This window comes from Mustela nivalis (genome assembly GCF_964662115.1).
Source record: "Mustela nivalis genome assembly, chromosome: 6".
NCBI lineage: Eukaryota > Metazoa > Chordata > Mammalia > Carnivora > Mustelidae > Mustela > Mustela nivalis.
The window spans coordinates 3,198,702-3,219,074 of record NC_139025.1 but is presented as its reverse complement, the minus strand read 5'-3'; the positions used below and the strand labels follow the sequence as shown (position 1 = coordinate 3,219,074).

General features: G+C 39.9%; 1 protein-coding gene and 1 pseudogene across 12 annotated transcripts in view; both read left to right on the top strand.

Moving 5' to 3' along the window:
* The window catches only part of MARK3 (microtubule affinity regulating kinase 3), a 120,011-nt gene that overhangs the window by 41,763 nt on the left and 57,875 nt on the right, over positions 1-20,373 (top strand). For all 11 annotated transcript variants that reach the window (XM_082737425.1, XM_082737423.1, XM_082737424.1 and 8 more), the window contains exon 3: positions 4,240-4,293. In XM_082737425.1, the coding sequence (XP_082593551.1) occupies positions 4,240-4,293 (54 nt within the window). The remainder of the gene's footprint in view (positions 1-4,239; positions 4,294-20,373) is intronic.
* Positions 17,190-17,856, top strand: LOC309868057 (large ribosomal subunit protein uL23 pseudogene; annotated as a pseudogene). The gene has a single exon. The product of its transcript is annotated as a large ribosomal subunit protein uL23 pseudogene (transcript).

Below are 20,373 nucleotides of genomic sequence, written 5' to 3'. Positions count from 1 at the left end.
TGGCTCAGTTGGTTAAGCGACTGCCTTCAGCTCAGGTCATGATCCTGAAGTCCTGGGATCGAGTTCCGCATCGGGCTCCCTGCTTGGCAGGGAGTTCGCTTCTCCCTCTGACCCCTCTCCCCTCTCATGCTCCCTCACTCTTTTCTCCTCTCTCAAGTAAATAAATAAAATATTAAAAAAATAAAAAATAAAACCACACACAACATACAAAAGATGTGTTAATCAACTGTATATATTATCAGTAAGGCTTCCCATCAAGAGTAGGCTATTTGTAGTTAATGTTCTGGGGAGAGTCAAAAGTTACTCGCAGATTTTTCAACAATATGGGTGCCCCCCCCCCATATTGTTCAGGGGTCTGCTGTGTATCTTCTTTGAGGAAATGTCTCTTCAAGTCATTTGCCCATTTTTCAGTTGGGTTTTTTGTCATTGAGTTGTAGGAGTTCTCTCTATATTCTGGATATTAATCCCTTCTCACATCTATGATTTGTAAATACTTTTCCCATTGTCTGGGTTGCCCTTTTCCCCTATTAATATTGTCTTTTGATGCACAAAAATTTTATGAGGTCTCATTTATTCTTCTCGTACCCACTTAAGCCCCCATGTTGCATCACCACTTCCTCATATCAGGGAGATCATATGATAGTTGTCTTTCTCTGCTTGACTTATTTCGCTAAGCATGTTACGCTCTAGTTCCATCCATGTTGTCGCAAATGGATTGGGAGGGAGACAAACCATAAGTGACTCTTAATCTCACAAAACAAACTGAGGGTTGCTGGGGGGAGGGGGTTTGGGAGAAGGGGGGGGGGTTATGGACATTGGGGAGGGTATGTGCTTTGGTGAGTGCTGTGAAGTGTGTAAACCTGGTGATTCACAGACCTGTACCCCTGGGGATAAAAATATATGTTTATAAAAAATAAAAAATTATATATAAAAAAAAATTTTATGAGGTCTAATTTGGCTGTTTCTTTTGTTGCCTTTGCCTTTGTGTCATATCTAAGAAATCACTTCCCAGTCCAGTGTTGTGAAGCTTTTGCTGTATGTTTTCTTCTAAGAGTTTGATAGTTTTAAATCTTACATTTAGGTGTTTGATGCATTTTGCAGTAATTTTTGTGGGTAATGTTAGGTAGGAGTCCAACTTCATTCTTCTGCATGTGGATATCCAGTTTTCCCAGCACCATTTGTTAAATATTATGTTGAAATGAATCTTGTTATGTACAATACTTATTTTTATAATTTCTCAGTATTCATTTGTAATAAGGTAAATTTTAATAGATATAACCCACATTTGGGATCATCAGTAATCTTTAAGAGTGTAAAGGAGACCAAAAAGTTTGCGAGGCAGTCTCAAAGCACTTTCCCCAAACTTTGACTCCCTTTCTTCAGTGGTGCTTCTTGCTGGATCTGGTCCTGAAGGATGCACATTAGGAATACAGCATCCTCAGTGTATGGTGAGACCATTTGTGGTGCTGGACTTCAATTGCAAAGCTGAGTTAATTATGTTCTCCAGTTCGTGGCAAAGTCTCTTTCTTCTGATATGATACTATATGTGGAAAACCCAAAAGACTCCACTCCAGATCTCCTAGAACTTGTACAGGAATTCAGTAAAGTGTCAGGATATAAAATCAGTGCACAGAAATTAGTTGCATTTCTTTATACCAACAGCAAGACAGAAGAAAGAGAAATTAAGGAGTCAATCCCATTTACAGTTGCATCCAAAACCATAAGATACCTAGGAATAAACCTAACCAAAGGGGCAAAAAGAATCTATAGTCAGAAAACTATAAAGTACTCATGAAAGAACTTGAGGAAGACACAAAGAAGTGGAAAAATGTTCCATGCTTATGGATTGGAAGAAGAAATATTGTGAAAATGTCTATGCTACCTAAAACAATCTACACATTTAATGCAATCCCTATCAAAATCCCATCCATTTTTTTCAAAGAAATGGAATAGATAATCCTAAAATTTATATGGAGCCAGAAGAGACCTTGAATAGCCAGAGGAATATTGAAAAAGAAAGCCAAAGTTGATAGCATCATAATTCCAGACTTCAAGCTCTGTTACAAAGCTGTTGTCATCAAGATAGTATGGTACTGGCCCAAAAACAGACACATAGATCAGTGGAACAGAATGGAGAGCCCAGAAATAGACCCTCAACTCTATGGTCAACTAATCTTCGACAAAACAGTAAAGAATGTCCAGTGGAAAAAAGACAGCCTCTTCAATAAATGGTGTTGGGATAATTGGACAGCCACATGCAGAAAAATGAAACTGTACCATTTCCTTACACCACACATGAAAATAGACTCAAAATGGATGAAGGACCTCAACGTGAGACAGGAATCCATCAAAATCCTTGAGGAGAACACAGGCAACAGCTCTTTGACCTCAGCCGCAGCAACTTCTTCCTAGGATCATCACCAAAGGCAAGGGAAGCTGGGGCAAAAATAAACTATTGGGACTTCATCAAGATCAAAAGCTTTTGCACAGCAAAGGAAACAAAACCAAAAGACAACTGATAAAATGGGAGAAGATATTTGCCAATAACATATCAGATAAAGGGCTAGTATCCAAAATCTATAAAGAACTTATCAAACTCTACACCCAAAGAACAAATAATCCATTCAAGAAATGGGCAGAGGACATGAACAGACATTTCTGCAAAGAAGATTTCCAGATGGCCAACAGACACATGAAAAAGTGCTCCATATCACTCAGCATCAGGGAAATACAAATCAAAACCACAATGAGATACCACCTCACACCAGTCGGAATGGCTAAAATTAACAAGTCAGGAAATGACAGATGCTGGCAAGGATTTCTTTTGATGGCTGCATATATATATATATATGTATATATATATATATATATCTCCCATCTTCTTTATCCATTCATCTGTTGTTGGACATCTAGGTTCTTTCCGTAGTTTGGCTATTGTGGACGTTGCCATTTAAGACAATGTGGATGGAACTAGAGGGTATCATGCTTAGTGAAATAAGTCAATCGGAGAAAGACAACTGTCATATGATCTCCCTGATACAAGGAAGTAGAGATGCAACATGGGGGGTTGGGGGGGTAGGAAAAGAATAAATGAAACAAGGTGGGATCGGGAGGGAGATAAACCATAAGAGACTCTTAATCTCACAAAACAAACAGAGGGTTGCCAGAGGAAAGGGGGTTGGGAGAGGGTGGTGGGGTTCTGGACGTTGGGGGCAAATACATTATATGCTAATGGAAAAAAAGCCTCTTTCTTCACTTACGTTCCCTTTTGTTACCCTCTCCCTTCATTATGATATCCCTAGTTCCTAGAAGTCACTTTTATTCTAGAAATGACGATATATCAGATAAGGACACCGCTGTAGGTCCACGTAGTAAATATTAGTAAAACTAATTTTTTTCTTTTTTAAAGATAAGCTTTTATGGCTGGAAACTGTAGATCTTTCTTTCTGTATCTTAGTGGCTTATTTTAAGACTGCTTGGGGTTTACTTGGCCATTTTTGAACAAAAGTGACCGGGTAATCCATTTGTTGCCTCTGTACATGTTTCACTTGGTTAGCCTACAGATTGTTCTGGAACTAGTCTGTTTTCCTTCTTTTAACTACCAAAAGATCTTTTCTATTTTTTTTTTAGTAAAATGTTTTTAAAGTTTTCAGATTGAACTCCAACCTATTAGTTCATGTATTTACTTAATTATCAAGCTCCTATTGTATGCAAGACACTGTGAGCAAGGCATTCTGGGCTGTGTAAATCTGTAAAAGCTCTGCTTCCTGCCCTTGGATCCCAGCATCAGATGAAATTAAAATATTGGATTGCTTCTCAGCCTTTTGGCTAAGATCAAGTATAGTATCTCTTCTTTATCAGTTTAATATCTGCTACATCCTCTCTCTGAGGACAGTACATGAGATGGATTTTGGGAACTAGGAAATGGAATAGGAGCTTGCTCCGTCTACTCCGTGCATTGACCTGGTATTGCAGTATTTCCAGGAATGGTGCAGCCACCACCCACTACTGCCTTTGGATTAAAATTTAAAAAAAAAAATTTTTTAATTTTTAAGTATCACTAAATAGGAAATAGATTTGCTTCATTGTCCTACGTTTTTAGAAGTGTTTTCATTATATAATCAGTCTCGCTCTGTCTTTCTGATGTCCCACATGTCTGAGCATTTACAAAACTATTACCAGTTAGTCTATAATTACTAAATTTGTAAAATCTGTAAACATTTATTTATTCTTTTCTAGGTTGCAATAAAAATAATTGACAAAACTCAGTTGAATCCAACAAGTCTACAAAAGGTAAGGTTGGTTCAATATCCATTATTTATTAAAATGATTTTCGGTGCTAATTGCCATCTAATATGTCGCACAAAGACCTCAGCTGCTGTTTGCATATATTACGTTTGGTGTAGTAGCTTCCTGTTCCTCAGTGAGTGCATTGTAGATATAATATTATAGGAGAAGTTGTGGGATTTTATTTCCTTCAGATGAAGATAATGATTTTTAAATGTTCTTAGTAGCACAAATTGAAGGCTGTACATTTTAATTGAATATTCTAGCTATTGGCTAGAACAGAGCGTTTAGTTTTGTGTAATTACTCTTACGCAGCATTATACACCTTTCTCATAGCTAATACTGAGGTCTTTAAAGTCAGCACTTTGGCTTTATTAAACTCTCACTGTAACTAATTAAGGACTGGTGATTAATTTGTATGAAAGGAAAATATAAAAATACAAATGATAGTTGAAAACATGCTTGTAATGCACTGTTGTAGTTTGTATCATCTGATAGAGATCAGAAGTCCTCAACTGTGTTGCATGTTAGAATCCTGTGGACCTCTTTGCAATGTCTTAATGACTAGTCCAGAGAGATGTTATTGCTCAGGTTAAGGCCTTGGCATAGGTATTTCACTGGTGCAAATGATCTTCACAATAAAATCCTTCTAGTTCTTTTTAGTCTTCCAAAGCCTTTATATCATTCAATTTCTAGATTTGGCCTGTAGTAGTTGGGGTTTTAGCGACCTTGAACTAGGACAAGAAGTCTGAATTAATACCCTGCTCTGCCACATAATCAAATGTCTAATTTGACCTTGAGCCATTTACTTTACTTAACTTCTTTTTTTCCCCCTAGTTAATTTTCTTAACCTCATGTTTCTGGTCTTTAAAATAGTGATAACTTCATCTTCTCAGGATGGCTGTGTTAGTAAAATAATGCACTTAAAAGAGCTCTGTAAACTTCATAGCATTTCACGTATAAGATATTGTAAGTGTATTGCCCTATATAAATTCCTAGTGTTTTCCTAATGGGTATTGTCTGTTTGTATCATCATAATGTTGAAGTCCTGTCTGTGTGTATGTGTGTGTGTGTGAGAGAGAGAGAGAGAGAGGTGGGGAGGAAGGGACTTTACCTTGCGCTAAAAATGGTACTTAACAAGTGGTTCTGTAGGCGGGAGTGAGTCTTAATGGCATTCAAGATGGCCCTGGAATGGATCCAAAAATTCCAGTCCTTTCTTCTGAATATAAAACTGTCTATTATTTTAAAACTTTTATTTCTTCATATATCTAAAGACTTGATATTAGTAAGTTAGGGGTTACTAAAATTTGGTATTCAGAACTAAAATCAACATATAAAGAAGTTTACTGAGGATTCTACTTCAGTATCCTAACATTACAAATCTTACACTATTCAAGGGCAAGCATCCTTGCAGATAACTGGAATTCTAGCAATTTTCTAGGAAGAATTTTATTGTGGTTTTATCTTTAGTTGATTGTAATTTTTCCCTCCTTCCTTGCTTTTTTTCATTATTTTCGCTAAGAATGTTTTATTGCTGCTATTCTTTTATTATTTTTTTTAAGATTTTATTTATTTATTTGACAGACAGAGATCACAAGTAGGTAGAGAGGCAGGCAGAGAGAGAGAGAAAGGGAAGCAGGCTCACCACAGAGCAGAGAGCCCGACACAGGGCTCAATGCGGAGCTCAATCCCAGGACCCTTGAATCATGACTTGAGCTGAAGGCAGAGGCTTTAACCCACTGAGCCACCCAAGCGCCCCATCTTTTATTATTGTTATTACAAATTATTTTTGTCACATCAATATCAGTTTAGTACATGATAGATTGTATGGTTAGGCTGATAGTGTGATTATGCATATTTATATCAGCTTATTAATTTGGGCACATAATATAATAGGTAAGACCTTAAGAAGCTAGATCTGTCCAGGTTAAATAACTTGATAAGTATAGTATTTTAAGCTTACCGGCCATTATTTTATTTTTTATTTTTCTATTGAAGTATAATTTACATACAGTTTTATATTAGTTTCAGGGGTACAGTATAATGATTGAGTAGTCCCGTACATTATTCAGTGCTCATCATGGTAAGTGCACTCTTAATCCCCTTTGCCTTGTTCATCCACCCCCCACCCACCTCCAATCTGGCAACCACCAGTTTGTTCTCTGTATTTAAGAGTCTGTTATTTTGCGGGCGCCTGGGTGGCTCAGTGGGTTAAAGCCTCTGCCTTCAGCTCAGGTCATGATCTCAGGGTCCTGGGATCGAGCCCCACATCGGGCTCCCTGCTCAGTGGGGAGCCTGCTTCCTCCCCTCTCTCTCTCTGCCTGCCTCTCTACCTACTTGTGATCTCTGTCAAATAAATAAATAAAATCTTAAAAAAAAAAAAGAGTCTGTTATTTTGCTATGGACATTGGGGAAGGTATGTGCTATGGTGAATGCTGTGAAGTGTGTAAACCTGGTGATTCACAGACCTGTACCCCTGAGGCTAATCATACATTATATGTTAATAACAAATTTAAACAATTTTTTTAAAAGAGTCTATTATTTTGGGACACCTGGGTGGCTCAGTTGGTTAAGTGTTCAACTCTTGGTTTTGGCTCAGGTCGTGATCTCAGGTTGCAGGATTGAGCCCCATGTTGGGCTCCGCATTCAGTACAGAGTCTGTTCGTCTCTCTTTCCCTGCTTCTCCTTGTTCTCTCTAAAAATGAATAAATAAAATATTTTGTTTTTCAAGTGTTGTTTGTCTCTTTTTTTCTTTGTTCATTTGCTTCATAAATTCTACATTTGAGCGAAATCATGTGGTATTTGTCTTTCTCTGACTTACTTCACTTAGTATTCTACTTTCTAGATCCATCCATGTTGAAAATGACAAGATCTTGTTCTTTTCTATGGCTGAGTAATATTCTTGTGTGAGTGTGTGTGTGTGTGTGTGTGTGTGTGTGTGTATACACGTCTTCATTACTCACTCATCTGTGAATGGACACTTGGGTTACTTCCACATCTTGGCTATTGTAAATAGTGTTCTAAGAAACACAGCTGCATGTATCTTTTCAGTTTAGTGTTTTCATTTTCTTTGGGTAAATATTCAGTGGTGGAATTACTAATCTTAACAATAATTCTATTTTTAATCTTTTGAAGAACCTCCCTGATGTTTTCCATAGTGACTACACCAGCTTCCATACCCATTATGGTTTCTTTTTCTCCACGTCCTCCCCAACTTTTGTTATTTGTTCTCCTTTTGATTCTGGCCTTTCTGACAGGTGTGAAGTGTTACCACATTGTGGTGTTGATTTGCATTTTCCTGGTGATGAGTGGTGCTGAGCATCTTTTTCATGTATCTGTTGGCCATTTGGATGTCTTCCAGGGGAAAAAGTGTCTATTCAGATCCTCTGCCCATTTTTATTGGATAATATTTATTTTCTGGTGTTGGGTTTTATACCTTCTGTATATATTTTGGATTTTGACTCCTTATTGGATATATCTTTTCTCATTTAGTAGGTTGCTTTACGGTTTTGTTGATGCTTTATGGTTTTAAAGATGATGGCTTCCTTTGCTGTGTAAAGGCTTTCTATTTTGGTGTAGCCTCAATAGTTTAATTTTGCTTTGGTTTCCCTTGCCTGAAGAGGCAAATCTGGAAGACTGTTTCTTTGGTTGGTGTCGAAGAAATTACTGCCTATGTTTTCTTCTAGGAGTTTTATGGTTTCAGTTCTCACATTTAGGCCTTTAATCACTTTTGAGTTTATTTTTGTGTGTTGTGTAATAAAGTGGTCCAGTTTCATCTCTCTCTCTCTTTTTTGTTTGTTTTTTTTCTTTTTTGAGGAATCTCCCCCATACTGTTCCAGTTTCATCTTTTGCATGTAGCTCTGTTGTTTTCCCAGCACCATTTATTGAAATTTAGGGCATTGTTTAAATTGCATGTATTAGTTCATATTCTTTTCTTATAAATTAGAAGCATTCTCTATATATTTCTATACAGTTGTTTTTCATTGAATTCCTTTTCCATGGAGACGTTCCCACAGGGTAGAGTTTACATGGGGTCCTTTCTCTTGGAATTGTACTTCCTACAGTCTTTTTTGTTCCTCAGCACCAAGCACAGTTTTATCACATCATATCTTTATATTGTAATTTTAAGCCATGAAGCTTATACATTTCTCAGTGTTTATCATGATGAGCACCGAGTAATATATAGAGTCATCATATTGTACACCTGAAACTAATATAGCACCTTAGAAGCTAACATCCACTTTATTTTTTTTTTTAAAGATTTTATTTATTTATTTGACAGACAGAGATCACAAGTAGGCAGAGAAGCAGGCAGAGAGAGAGAGGAAGGGAAGCAGGCTCCCTGCCGAACAGAGAGCCCGATGCGGGGCTCGATCCCAGGACCCTGAGACCATGATCTGAGCCAAAGGCAGAGGCTTTAACCCACTGAGCCACCCAGGCACCCCGAACATCCACTTTAAGGAACATTCTGCCATCAACAAAATACAATTTTTTTGTGCTGCCACTACCAAAAAATGTGGACTGTCTCATTTAAGGAGTGTTTTAACACAGGTGTTAAAATAGTGTCCTGTTCAACATGTTCAAATTATTCAGGCTTACACATTGAATTGTGCACGTTGCAAACTAGTGTTACTTTCACAGACAGGTTTCTTCACTGTTAGATTCATTTCTTCATTTCTTCATGTTAGATTCTAGTAAGAGGTATTCTGAACTTTGAACTATGAGTTAGATCAGCTTTTTTTTTTTTTTTTTTAAAGGTCAGCCTTTTAAATGTGTACCTATAATGGTTTTGAAAGCAGCAGGTATAAGAAATATATTAGTCTTCTTTTTGGTTTACAGAGTTATTTTTAGCTTTGGTTTGGTATATGCGAGTAATTTTTTTTAATTTTTTTTTTAATTTATTTGACAGACAGAAATCACAAGTAGGCAGAGAGGCAGGCAGAAAGAGAGGAGGAATTAGGCTCCCTCCTGAGCAGAAAGCCCCATGCAGGGCTCGATCCCAGGACCCTGAGACCATGACCTGAGCCGAAGGCAGAAGCTTAACCCACTGAGCCACCCAAGCGCCCCTATGCAAGTAATTTTGCTGGGTCTTATTTTAGTCTGTCATTAAGCAACTTATGGCTCATTTTTAGAAATTTGTTTACCTATTCAAAATGCTAGTCTCTTGGGGCACCTGGGTAGCTCAGTATATAAGCCTCTGCCTTTGGCTCAGGTCATGGTCTCAGGGTCCTGGGGTCGAGCCCCGCATTGGGCTACCCCCTCTCTGCCTGCCTCCCTACCTACTTATGATCTCTCTCTCCCTGTCAGATAAATAAATAAAATCTTCAAAAATGCTAGTCTCTTAAGACATTCCAGTATACTCAGTATATCCCATCTAAAGTTACTGCTGTTCTTTTTCAGTCTCGGAGTAGAATGTTAACATGAAGAGAGAATATGGAGTGATGGTTAGGAGCATTGTGAAGCCTGGCCACATGGATTCAAATCCAGGCTTAATCTGTGTGACAAGTCGTTTAACCTCCCCAGGGTCTTAGTTTCCCCACTTATAAAATGGGAATAATAATAATAGTAGGTCATAGGGCTATAGTAAGAATTAAATGAGTTGACATTTAAGTTTTTGTTTAAGTTCCAGTTAGTTTTAACATTCAATGTAATATTAGTTTTAGGTGTACAATAGAGGCATTTCAGTACTTCCATCCAATGCCCAGTGCTCCGTGCAGTAAGTGTGCTCCTTCAGCCCCAAAACCTGCCTCACCTATCCATCCTCCCACCTCCCTTCTAGTAACCCTTTGTTCTCTGGAGTTAAGGATCTGTTTCTTGGTTTGCCTCTCTTTTTTTCCCCTTTTCTTGTTTGTTTTGTTGCTTAAATTTCACACATGACTGAAATCATAGATTTGTCTCTTTTTTTCTCTTTTTTTTTTTAAGATTTTATTTATTTATTTGACAGAGAGAGATCACAAGTAGGCAGAGAGGCAGGCAGAGAGAGAGAGTGAGGAGGAAGCAGGCTCCCTGCTGAGCAGAGAGCCTGATGCGGGACTCGATCCCAGGACCCTGAGATCATGACCTGAGCCGAAGGCAGCGGCTTAACCCACTGAGCCACCCAGGTGCCTGATATTTGTCTCTTTCTGCCTAATTTATTTCGCTTAGCATTATACTCTTCAGATCAATCCACATCATTGCAAATGGAAAGATTTCATTCTTTTTTGTGACTGAGTAATATTCCTGTGTATGTGTGTAAAATCTTATTTATCCATTTGTCAGTTGATGGACACTTGGGCTTTTTCCGTAATTTGTCTGTTGTAGATAATGCTGATATAAACATGGGGGTGTGTGTAACCTTTTGAATTAGTATTTTTGTATTTGGGTAAATACCAGTAGTGCAATTGCTAGATCACAGGGTAGTTCTATTTTAACTTTTTGAGGGACTTCCATACTGTTTTCTACAACAGTTATACCAGTTTTCATTCTACCAGTGGTGCAAGAGGGTTCCTTTTTCTCCATGTCCTCGCCAATACCTGATACCTGCTGTTGGTTGATCTTCTGTTTTTAGCCCTTCTGGCAGTATTGAGTTGATACCACGTTGTTGTTTTAATTTGCATTTCCCTGATACTAAGTCATGATGAGTTTCTTTCATATATCTGTTGGCCATCTATATGTCTTTGGAAAAATGTCTGTTCATTTCTTTTGCCCATTTTTTAATTGGATTATTCATTTTTGGGGTGTTGAGTTGTACCAGTTCTTTATATGTTTTGGACACTAACCCTTTATTGGATGTGTCACTTACAGATATCTTTTCTCCCGTTCTGTAGGTTGTCTTTTAGTTCTGTTGATTGTTTCTTTTGCTGTAGTCCCAGTAGTTTGTTTTTTTATTTTGTTTCCCTTGCCTCAGGAGAAGTATCTAGAAAGAATTTACTAAGGGCACCTGGGTTGCTCAGTGGGTTAAGCTGCCTTTGGCTCAGGTCGTGATCCCAGGGTCCTGGGATGCAGCCCTGCATCGGGCTCCCTGCTCAGTGGGGAGCCTGCTTCTCCCTCTCCCACTACCCCTGCTTGTGTTCCCTCTCTCACTGTCTCTCTTTGTCAAATAAATAAATAAAATCTTTTTTTTTCAAAGTTACTATGTAAATAAATTAATATTTAAAAACCCTTAGAAGAACAGAATAATCCCTAACCCACGATAAGGACTGAATGAATGCTTGTCATTATTATGTGTCCTGCTAAATACTAGGTTTTTGTTTGCTTGGGTTTGGTAAAAGATGTTTTTTGTTTGTTTAAAAATTTCTCCTTGGGGCGCCTGGGTGGCTCAGTGGGTTAAAGCCTCTGCCTTCAGCTTGGGTCATGATCCCAGGGTCCTAGGATCGAGCCCCGCATTGGGCTTTTCGCTCAGCAAGGAGCCTGCTTCCCCCTCTCTCTCTGCCTGCCTCTCTGCCTACTTGTGATCTCTGTCCAATAAATAAATAAAATCTTAAAAAAAAAAAATTCCCCTTATAGGAAATAAAGCTTAAGAAGTGAGCAGTAGATGGGGCGCCTGGGTGGCTCAGTGGGTTAAGCCACTGCCTTCGGCTCAGGTCATGATCTCGGGGTCCTGGGATCAAGTCCCGCATGGGGCTCTCTGCTCAGCAGGGAGCCTGCTTCCCTTCCTCTCTCTCTGCCTGCCTCTCTGCCTGCTTGTGATCTCTCTCTGTCAAATAAATAAATAAAATCTTAAAAAAAAAAAAAAAAGAATTGAGCAGTAGGTTCTGGCTCAGTCTCTTTTGTAGGACTTAATTGCAGTGCACTATTTCCGGTAATGACAGATATTTGAGCATCTAAACGATTTTTATTTATTTATTTGAGAGAGAGAGAGAGATCACAAGCAAGCAGAGAAGCAGGCATAGAGAGGGGGAAGGAGGCTCCCCACGGAGCAGAGAGCCCGATGTGGGTTCCAGGACCCTGAGATCATGACCTGAGCCAAAGGCAGAGGCTTAACCCACTGAGCCCCCCAGGCGCCACAGATATTTGAGCATTTAATGCTGAGCATTTTTCTGGGTGTATGACTTATATGAACCCATTGTATTAGTTTGCTCACACTGCTACAACAAAATACCATGGGTTGAGTAGCATATAAACAGTAGACCTTTATTTCACACAGTTCTAGAGGCTGGGAAGCCCAAAATCAGGGTGTCGTCCTGATGGGGTTCTGGTGAGAGTGCTCCTTCTGACTTGCAGGGAGCTGCTATCTTGCTGTATTTTCATGGCAGAGGGAGAATGAGAAAGCACCTTCTCTGATGTCTCCACTAATCCCATCGTGAGGACCTACCCTAAGACCCATCTAAACCTACCTAACTCCTAAATGCCCCATCTCCAAATGCTGTCACATGGTGGGTTAGGGTTTCAACATATGAATCTTGGGGGATTCAAGTTCAGTCCGTAGCATTCATTCACCCTTTACAACTTTGTCAGCTAAGTTTCATTATTCAGGAAAGAAAGGCCAGGGAGATTTGAAAACCTGCCCACAGTTTTTTAACTTACAAGTGATGGGTACTTGGGCAATCCTTCCAGGGCAGGTATAGTCAGCTTTGAATCAAGCATTACTGAACTCTAAATGCAAATGTGTTTGCCACAGTTGAGATAACGGAGCACTTCGGTAAGCCTAAGGTCACGACTGAATGTTTGTTACCAGGGGATTCACTGTCATTAGATACTATAGCCTGTGCCTCCCATGTTCTTACACATAGAAGTGTTGAACTTTTTCACATTAGCTAGTCTGATGGGTATGTTTTCATCTTCATGCTCTGTTGATTTTCCAGTGAGGAGACTGATTCAGAAGTAGATCTAGTTCAGTTCTCTAGCTAGTAAGTGGCGGGGTGAGCATGTAAATCCTGCTCTGACTCCAAAATACAACTCTTTCCACCCCCCCCCCCCATGTCTCCTTACTGTGATTAGTTAAATTTCCCCAATTCAGGATTATGAGAACTAGAACTGGAACTAACCCTAGATCTTCCTTTATGGTTCCTCTAAAGAAGTTAGTAGTTTAAAGTTGGGAGGAATATTTCAAGTACATAAGAGAAGTAGGCCTTGTATTCCTCCTCTCTCTCCAAACATTGCATAAGCCATGTTTTTATGCAGGTTTATCTATTCAGTCATTCATTTAATACACTTATTATTAAATACCTACTATATGCCAGACACTGTTCTAAGCAATGTTAAGTTCCTGCTTTAATGGAATTGACATCCTAGTAGGAGAGCGGCAGCAAACAGATACATAATGTCTTGACACATCAGTGCTATGAAGAAAATAAAGCAAGGTGTATTAACTGTATTTCCCTATTTCCTGTTTTCTTAATATTCTAGCACCTAGGACTGTGCCGCCCTGGGAGAGACCGCCCCTCCCAGGGCAGCTAATTCCTAGAAATAGCAGACGACTCCCCTGTGAGTGTACTGTGTATGTGCAGACGCATTAATCCAGAGTTCATACTCAGAACCACCTCCTTTATCTGGCTCTTAAACTCTAGGAGGCAATATTTTTTCCTTTGCCCTAATCATCCCAGGCCCAAGTGCCAGACAGCTAGAGACTGTATTTATACCCCAGAGCCTACTGAAATGGTCCAGATAATCCAGTCTACCCTCCTTGACCTTGCGTTTCCTGTGGAAACCAAGATACTCTTTCCTATGCTTTCCCCTTGCTCCTTGTGCCTCCTGACTAAGCCTGGTGCTTTCCCATGTGGCTCCAGATGGCACTGTGTGCCCCCTTTCTCTTGTGAACTGTTAATAACAGTTACCTTTTTAGTGCCAGTCCTGATGTGTTGGCTCCCCATACCTAAATAATAATAAAACCTACATTTTAAAACATAGGCTGAAGAGATAATATTGAAGGAATATGTAGATTTGAATGAAAAGTAGGGGTGACCTCTTACTCATTTATTTAAGAAACATCTGTGTCCTCCTGCACCAAGGTCTGTGATGTCTCCAGTGAGTCAGATAAAGTGGACTTATTTGGTGATAAGGGTGAACCCAAGTGGTTTGCAATAAAATTTTACATAGGCCTTGAAGGATCTAAATATTTTTTTACCAGTGTGCCTGAGTGGTTCCGTTGGTTAAGGCACTGACTCTTGATCTCAGCTCAGGTCTTGATCTCAGGGTCTTGAGTTCAAGCTCCACATTGAGCTCCACACTGGGCCTGGAGCCTACTTATAATAACAATAGTAACTATTATTACAATAAATAGTTTTTACCGAGTAAAAAAATGGAAAGTCCTTTGTAGTCTTATTGTGGTGTTGGCGTGGGAGCACTAAGTGTTAGCAGGGGGACTGTGTGCACAGCCTAAGGGGTGGCGCAGCAACAGGCTGGGGAGAGCTGGGTGAGTACAGAGTAGTGCGTGTAGGAGGCGGCTGCAGGGCTCCCATCGGGCCCTGTGGGAGCCCCTGGTACCCAGTGCTTTTAAGGAACAGTCATCTATGTGCAGTAAACTTTTCAGTGATTCCCTGACCTTCCCTTGGGTTGTTCTAAGATTTTCTTATGTTAGAAATACTCAGTCTTCTTGGTGGCAGAAACTTAATTGTCACCATACTCTGCCACAATTCATTTAAACAGTAATTCTTTTTTTTTTTTTTAACTGGAGCCCCTTAATTTAAAGCAAGAAATTTATAATAATTGCTCAGAATATGTATTTATGACAGCTAGTTACTTGGCCAGTTTTTTTTTTTTAAGATTTTATTTATTTATTTGACAGAGAGAGATCACAAGTAGGCAGAGAGGCAGGCAGAGAGAGAGAGGAGGAAGCAGGCTCCCTGCTGAGCAGAGAGCCCGATGCGGGACTCGATCCCAGGACCCTGAGATCATGACCTGAGCCGAAGGCAGCGGCTTAACCCACTGAGCCACCCAGGTGCTCCAGTTACTTGGCCAGTTTTAAACACATCCAGGGACAGAGGCACACTTCTTACCTTACGTCATCTTGTTATCTTGTTCCAGTGGTGGATGACTCTAGTTAATAGATTTTTTTTCCCCTTTAGTTTGCACTAGCATCTGTCTTCTAGAAATGTCTACAACACTGTTTTCTATTCTGCCATGTAGAGCTAGAGAGGTCAAATCTATCACTGCAGACATAGCCAGCTCTTCTGAGTCTTCTTGGTTCCTTCTCCAGAGTCAATACTCAGCCTCTTGGGCCAGCCACAGGAATTGCTCTCGACACAGGCCTAATTTATTTGATACCTGCAACTGTTTTTTTTTTCTTACCTGAGTTTGGTAACTACTAAAGTTCATTTAATTGGATTTCTGCCACAGTTCCAGTCTATTGACTTATTTTTGAATAATGAGTCTCCTGTTTGCTGTCACTTCTAGTTTGGTGCTGCATGAACTAGATAAGGATGTCTTGATCCAATTAAAGTATCTGACAAGGCCCTTCAGTGAAGACTCCATCTTTTAGTTGATCCTGCTGACCCAGTAGCAAAGCCCTTTTTGAGTTAAGATTCAAGGACTATTCTTCAGTCTGACTTTTAGGAAGAGAGAAAGAGACATCCTGTGTTTAAAAATAATTTAGTGAAAATTAATGAAGGAAAAAAAAGAATGGACACTAAGTTCAAGTATATGCAAAATACAGTAGGTTGCTGAAGGATTATTTAATTACTGTTGACTACAGATTCCTTTTATAAGGGTGTTTTTAGGGAAATCTACTTACACTCACTCAGCGTGTTTTCTTTTTAAAGCAAGTGTTTGTTTTGGAGCCACTGCTAGTGCTCAGAGCTCTGTAACAGTAGTGGCCTTTTTGGCATCCCAGAGAATGTTCGCTGTGGGACAAATCAGGGAACCGTATAATTTGAAGGCAGAGAACCCAGTTCGTGCTTTTCATGTGGTCTAGACAATGTAGTTACTTTTATTGCTACTACCACTGGGTTACTTGGGTCTTTTTTGCTTCAGACTTCTTAAACCCGTCATTTTCAACCCTTGCTGTGTAGTAGTATCATCTGTGGAGTTAAAAAAAAAAAAAAAGTTTCCTTCAGAACACACCCAACCTCCCCAGTTCTAGCTTGATTGGCCTGGGGTGAAGAGGAAGGTTCCAAAGTACACAGCCCAAGTGAGAATGGCTTCTAGACCATTTGGCTTTGGTTCCCTTGTAAGTTCATAATTTCTCTTATCTCCCACAAGGTCACCTTGTCATTTTAAAAATGACTCTTCCCTCGGTGGTCTAAGTCTTAGACATTGCTGTCGCTGCCATTGCCAGTAGTTCACCTCCTCTCCATCTCATTTCCTGGAATGCCTCCATATTGGACTTCTTTCTTTCCCCTTTCCCATCAGGTAGGCATAAGTCATTTTGGGAACCTTTTTCTTTTTCTTTTTCTTTTTTTTTTCTTTTTAAAGATTTATCTGTTTGACAGAGAGAGAGAGAGAGAGCAGAAGTAGGGCAGAGCAGCAGGGAGAGGGAGAAGCAGGCTCTTCGCTGAGCAGGAAGCCCAATGTGGGGCTTGATCCCAGGACCCTGGGATCAAGACCTGAGCCGAAGGCAGCTGCTTATCTGACTGAGCCACCCAGGCGCTCTGGAAACCTTATTCATTGAACAAGTCTGTTCATCTTTTCTGTATACCTCTTCTTTCCAGCTTGACTTGTAGCAAGCTAGCAGTTTAGGACATTAACAACAGTAGTTACAAGGGTTCTGTTTATTATTTACTGGCTCAATCCCAGTACAGTGTCTGCATCCAGATCAGTGTAATGAATCTGGTAAACTCAAAAAACAGGGTAGGGTACATGAAATCTAAAACCCTTGTTGAGGGTACTGGGTGGCTCAGATGGTTGGCCATCTGCCTTTGACTCAGGTCATGATCCCAGAGTCCTGGGATCAAGTCCTGCATCAGGCTCCCTGCTCAAGGCCTTCTTCTTCCTCTCCTTCTGCTATTCCCCCTGCTCACTCTCTCTGTCAAATAAATAAAATCTTTTTAAAAATTTAAAAAATAAAACTCTTCTTGATTATACATATTCAAAGTATTGAGACAAAATATATGTATATTTCTTTATTTTTAAATTTCAAAAGCTGTAATAGAAATGCAAGAAAATAGGGAAATCCCTTTTACGAAGATGGCACTGAAAGCTAAGAAGGAAGCCCCTGCCCCTCCCAAAGCCGAAGCCAAAGCAAAGAAAGGTAAGAAAGTGGTGCTGAAAGGCGTCCACAGTCACAAAAAAAAGATCCGCACATCACCTACGTTCCGATGACCCAAGACTCTGCGTCTCTGAAGGCAACCCAAATACCCTCAAAAGAGCGCCCCCAGGAGAAACAAGCTTGACCACTATGCCATCATCAGGTTCCCCCTGACTACTGAGTCCGCCATGAAGAAAAGAGAAGACAATAACACACTCGTGTTCATGGTGGATGTCAAGGCCGACAAGCACCAGATCAAACAGGCTTTGAAGAAGCTCGATGACATGGATGTAGCCAAGGTCAGCACCTTAATCAGGCCTGATGGAGAGAGGAAGGCATACGTTCGGCTGGCCCCTGACTATGATGCTTTGGATGTTGCCAACAAAATTGGGATCATCTAAACTGAGTCCAGCTGGCTAAATCTAAATACAGTTTTTTCATGATTTAAAAAAAAAAAAAAAAAAGAATGGGGCACCTGGGTGGCTCAGTGGGTTGGGCCGCTGCCTTCGGCTCGGGTCATGGTCTCGGAGTCCTGGGATCGAGTCCCGCATCGGGCTCTCTGCTCAGCAGGGAGCCTGCTTCCCTCTCTCTCTCTGCCTGCCTCTCCATCTACTTGTGATTTCTCTCTGTCAAATAAATAAATAAAATCTTTAAAAAAAAAAAAAAAAAAAAAAGAAATGCAAGAAAAAAGCTTCAGTGTTGCCACTGCTTTATGGGGAACTTTTCAGTTTATTACAAGACTTATTTTTGCTTCGGTAGAAAATAATGCAGCTTGATATTTCAAGTAGATTGTGAATTTGAGAATATATAATTTATTTTTATAAATTATAACAATTCTTTTTTTTTTTTAAAGATTTTATTTATTCATTTGACAGACAGAGATCACAATAGGCAGAGAAGCAGGCTCCCTGGTGAGCAGAGAACCCAATGAGGGACTCGATCCCAGAACCCTGAGATCATGACCTGAGCCGAAGGCAGAGGCTTTAACCCACTGAGCCACCCACGCGCCCCAAATTATAGCAATTCTTATACCAATTATAATTATACCACTATATATTATAATTGTAGCCATGATTCATGATGCTATTTTATTTTATTTTGTAAAGATATTATTTATTTGACAGAGAGAGAGATCACAAGTAGACAGGCAGGCAGAGAGAGAGGGAGAAGCAGGCTCCCCGCTGAGCAGAGAGCATGATGCGCTGGGCTCAATCCCAGGACCCTGCAACCATGACGTGAACTGAAGACAGAGGTCTAACTCTCTGAGCCGCCCAGGCACCCCTCATTATGCTATTTTAGAAAAGTCCCTAAAGAACCAAATATTTTAAATCGGTTAAACTTAGAGCATGGCATGGACCCATTTGTAGAAAATCAAAAATTGGGCACAAATTAGGTCTTTGGGAGAGTCATACTAACAACAACAGCCAAAATCACAACCCCATACTGAGTGTGTCTTGTGTGCCAGGAACTATTCCAAGCTTCCCACCTCTTAGACTCCTTTAATCATGAGGGCACCAGAATCCCCGGAAGGTCACGTCACCTAGACTCACTCAGTGAGTGCTAGAGCCAGGCTGGGCCAGGTGTAGTGCTCCAGAGCTCAAATTTTTTTTTTTTTAATTTTGTTTATTTACTTGTCGGAGAGAGAGAGAGCAGCAGGCAGAGGGAGAAGCAGGCTCCCCTTTGAACAAGGAGCCTGACATGGGATCTCAGCCCCACGACCCTGCGATCATGACCTGAGCTGAAGGCAGGCAATTAACTGACTGAGCCACCCAGGCTTCCCCAGAGCTGAAATTCTTAATGACTGTGCACAGCACCTATATCACACATTGCCTGTTTTTAACATCAGCCCTGTGACACAGCTTTTTTTTTTTTAATCTATATTTTACAGATGAGCAGACTGAAGTTTTCTAACGTTTTGCAGCTTGTTTAGTCATCCAGTGAGGAAGCGATTTAACACTAAAATATCATCTCATATTACCCTGATTCCAGGAATTTGACCACTAGAACCTGGGATTTTGGGGAGTGGAAGAATCTCTTTGTCTTGGAAATATTTAATATAAAAATCCATGTTGCTGCTGCTTTTATTTTGAATTTTTATTTTATTTTATTTTATTTTATTTTATTTTATTTTAAAGATTTTATTTATTTATTTGACAGAGAGAGATCACAAGTAGGCAGATAGGCAGGCAGAGAAAAGGGGGAAGCAGGTTCCCTGCGGAGCAGAGAGTCCGATCGATGCAGGGCTTGATCGATCACCAGGACCCTGAGACCATGACCTGAGCTGAAGGCAGAGGCTTAACCCACTGAACCACCCAGGCACCCCTGAATTTGTCTGATTTTTTTAATCCTTGCCAATCTGATGGATATAAAAATAACATTTCCTTATGATTTTTATTTATATTTCCCTGATTACTGGGAAGTATTACATCTTTTCATATTTTTATTGTTTTTTGTTTCTTCTGTGAAGTGCCTCTTTGAGTCTTTTGTTCAGTTTTAAGAAATTCTTCTGGGGCACTTGGGTGGCTCAGTGGGTTAAAGCCTCTGCCTTAAGCTCAGGTCATGGTCCCAGGGTCCTGGGATGAAGCCCATCAGGCTCTCTGTTCGGCAGGAAGCCTGCTTCCCCTCCTCTCTCTGCCTGCCTCTCTGCCTACTTGTGATTTCTGTCTGTCAAATAAATAAAAATAAATTTAAAATATATATATATATATATATATATATATATATATATATATATATATATATTTAAGAAATTCTTCCTTGCCTAGGGCCATAAAGATACTTGTCTCTGTTGTCTTAAAGTTTTTAAAATCTCTATCTCATGATCTGACCCTGAGATCATGACCTAAGGCAAAATCAAGAGTGGACTGCTGAACCACCCAGGTGCCCCTACTTTTTTTTTTTTTAAGGACTTTATTTATTTATTTGACAGAGACAGCGAGAGAGGGAACACAAGCAGGGGATGTGGGAGAGGGAGAAGCAGGCTT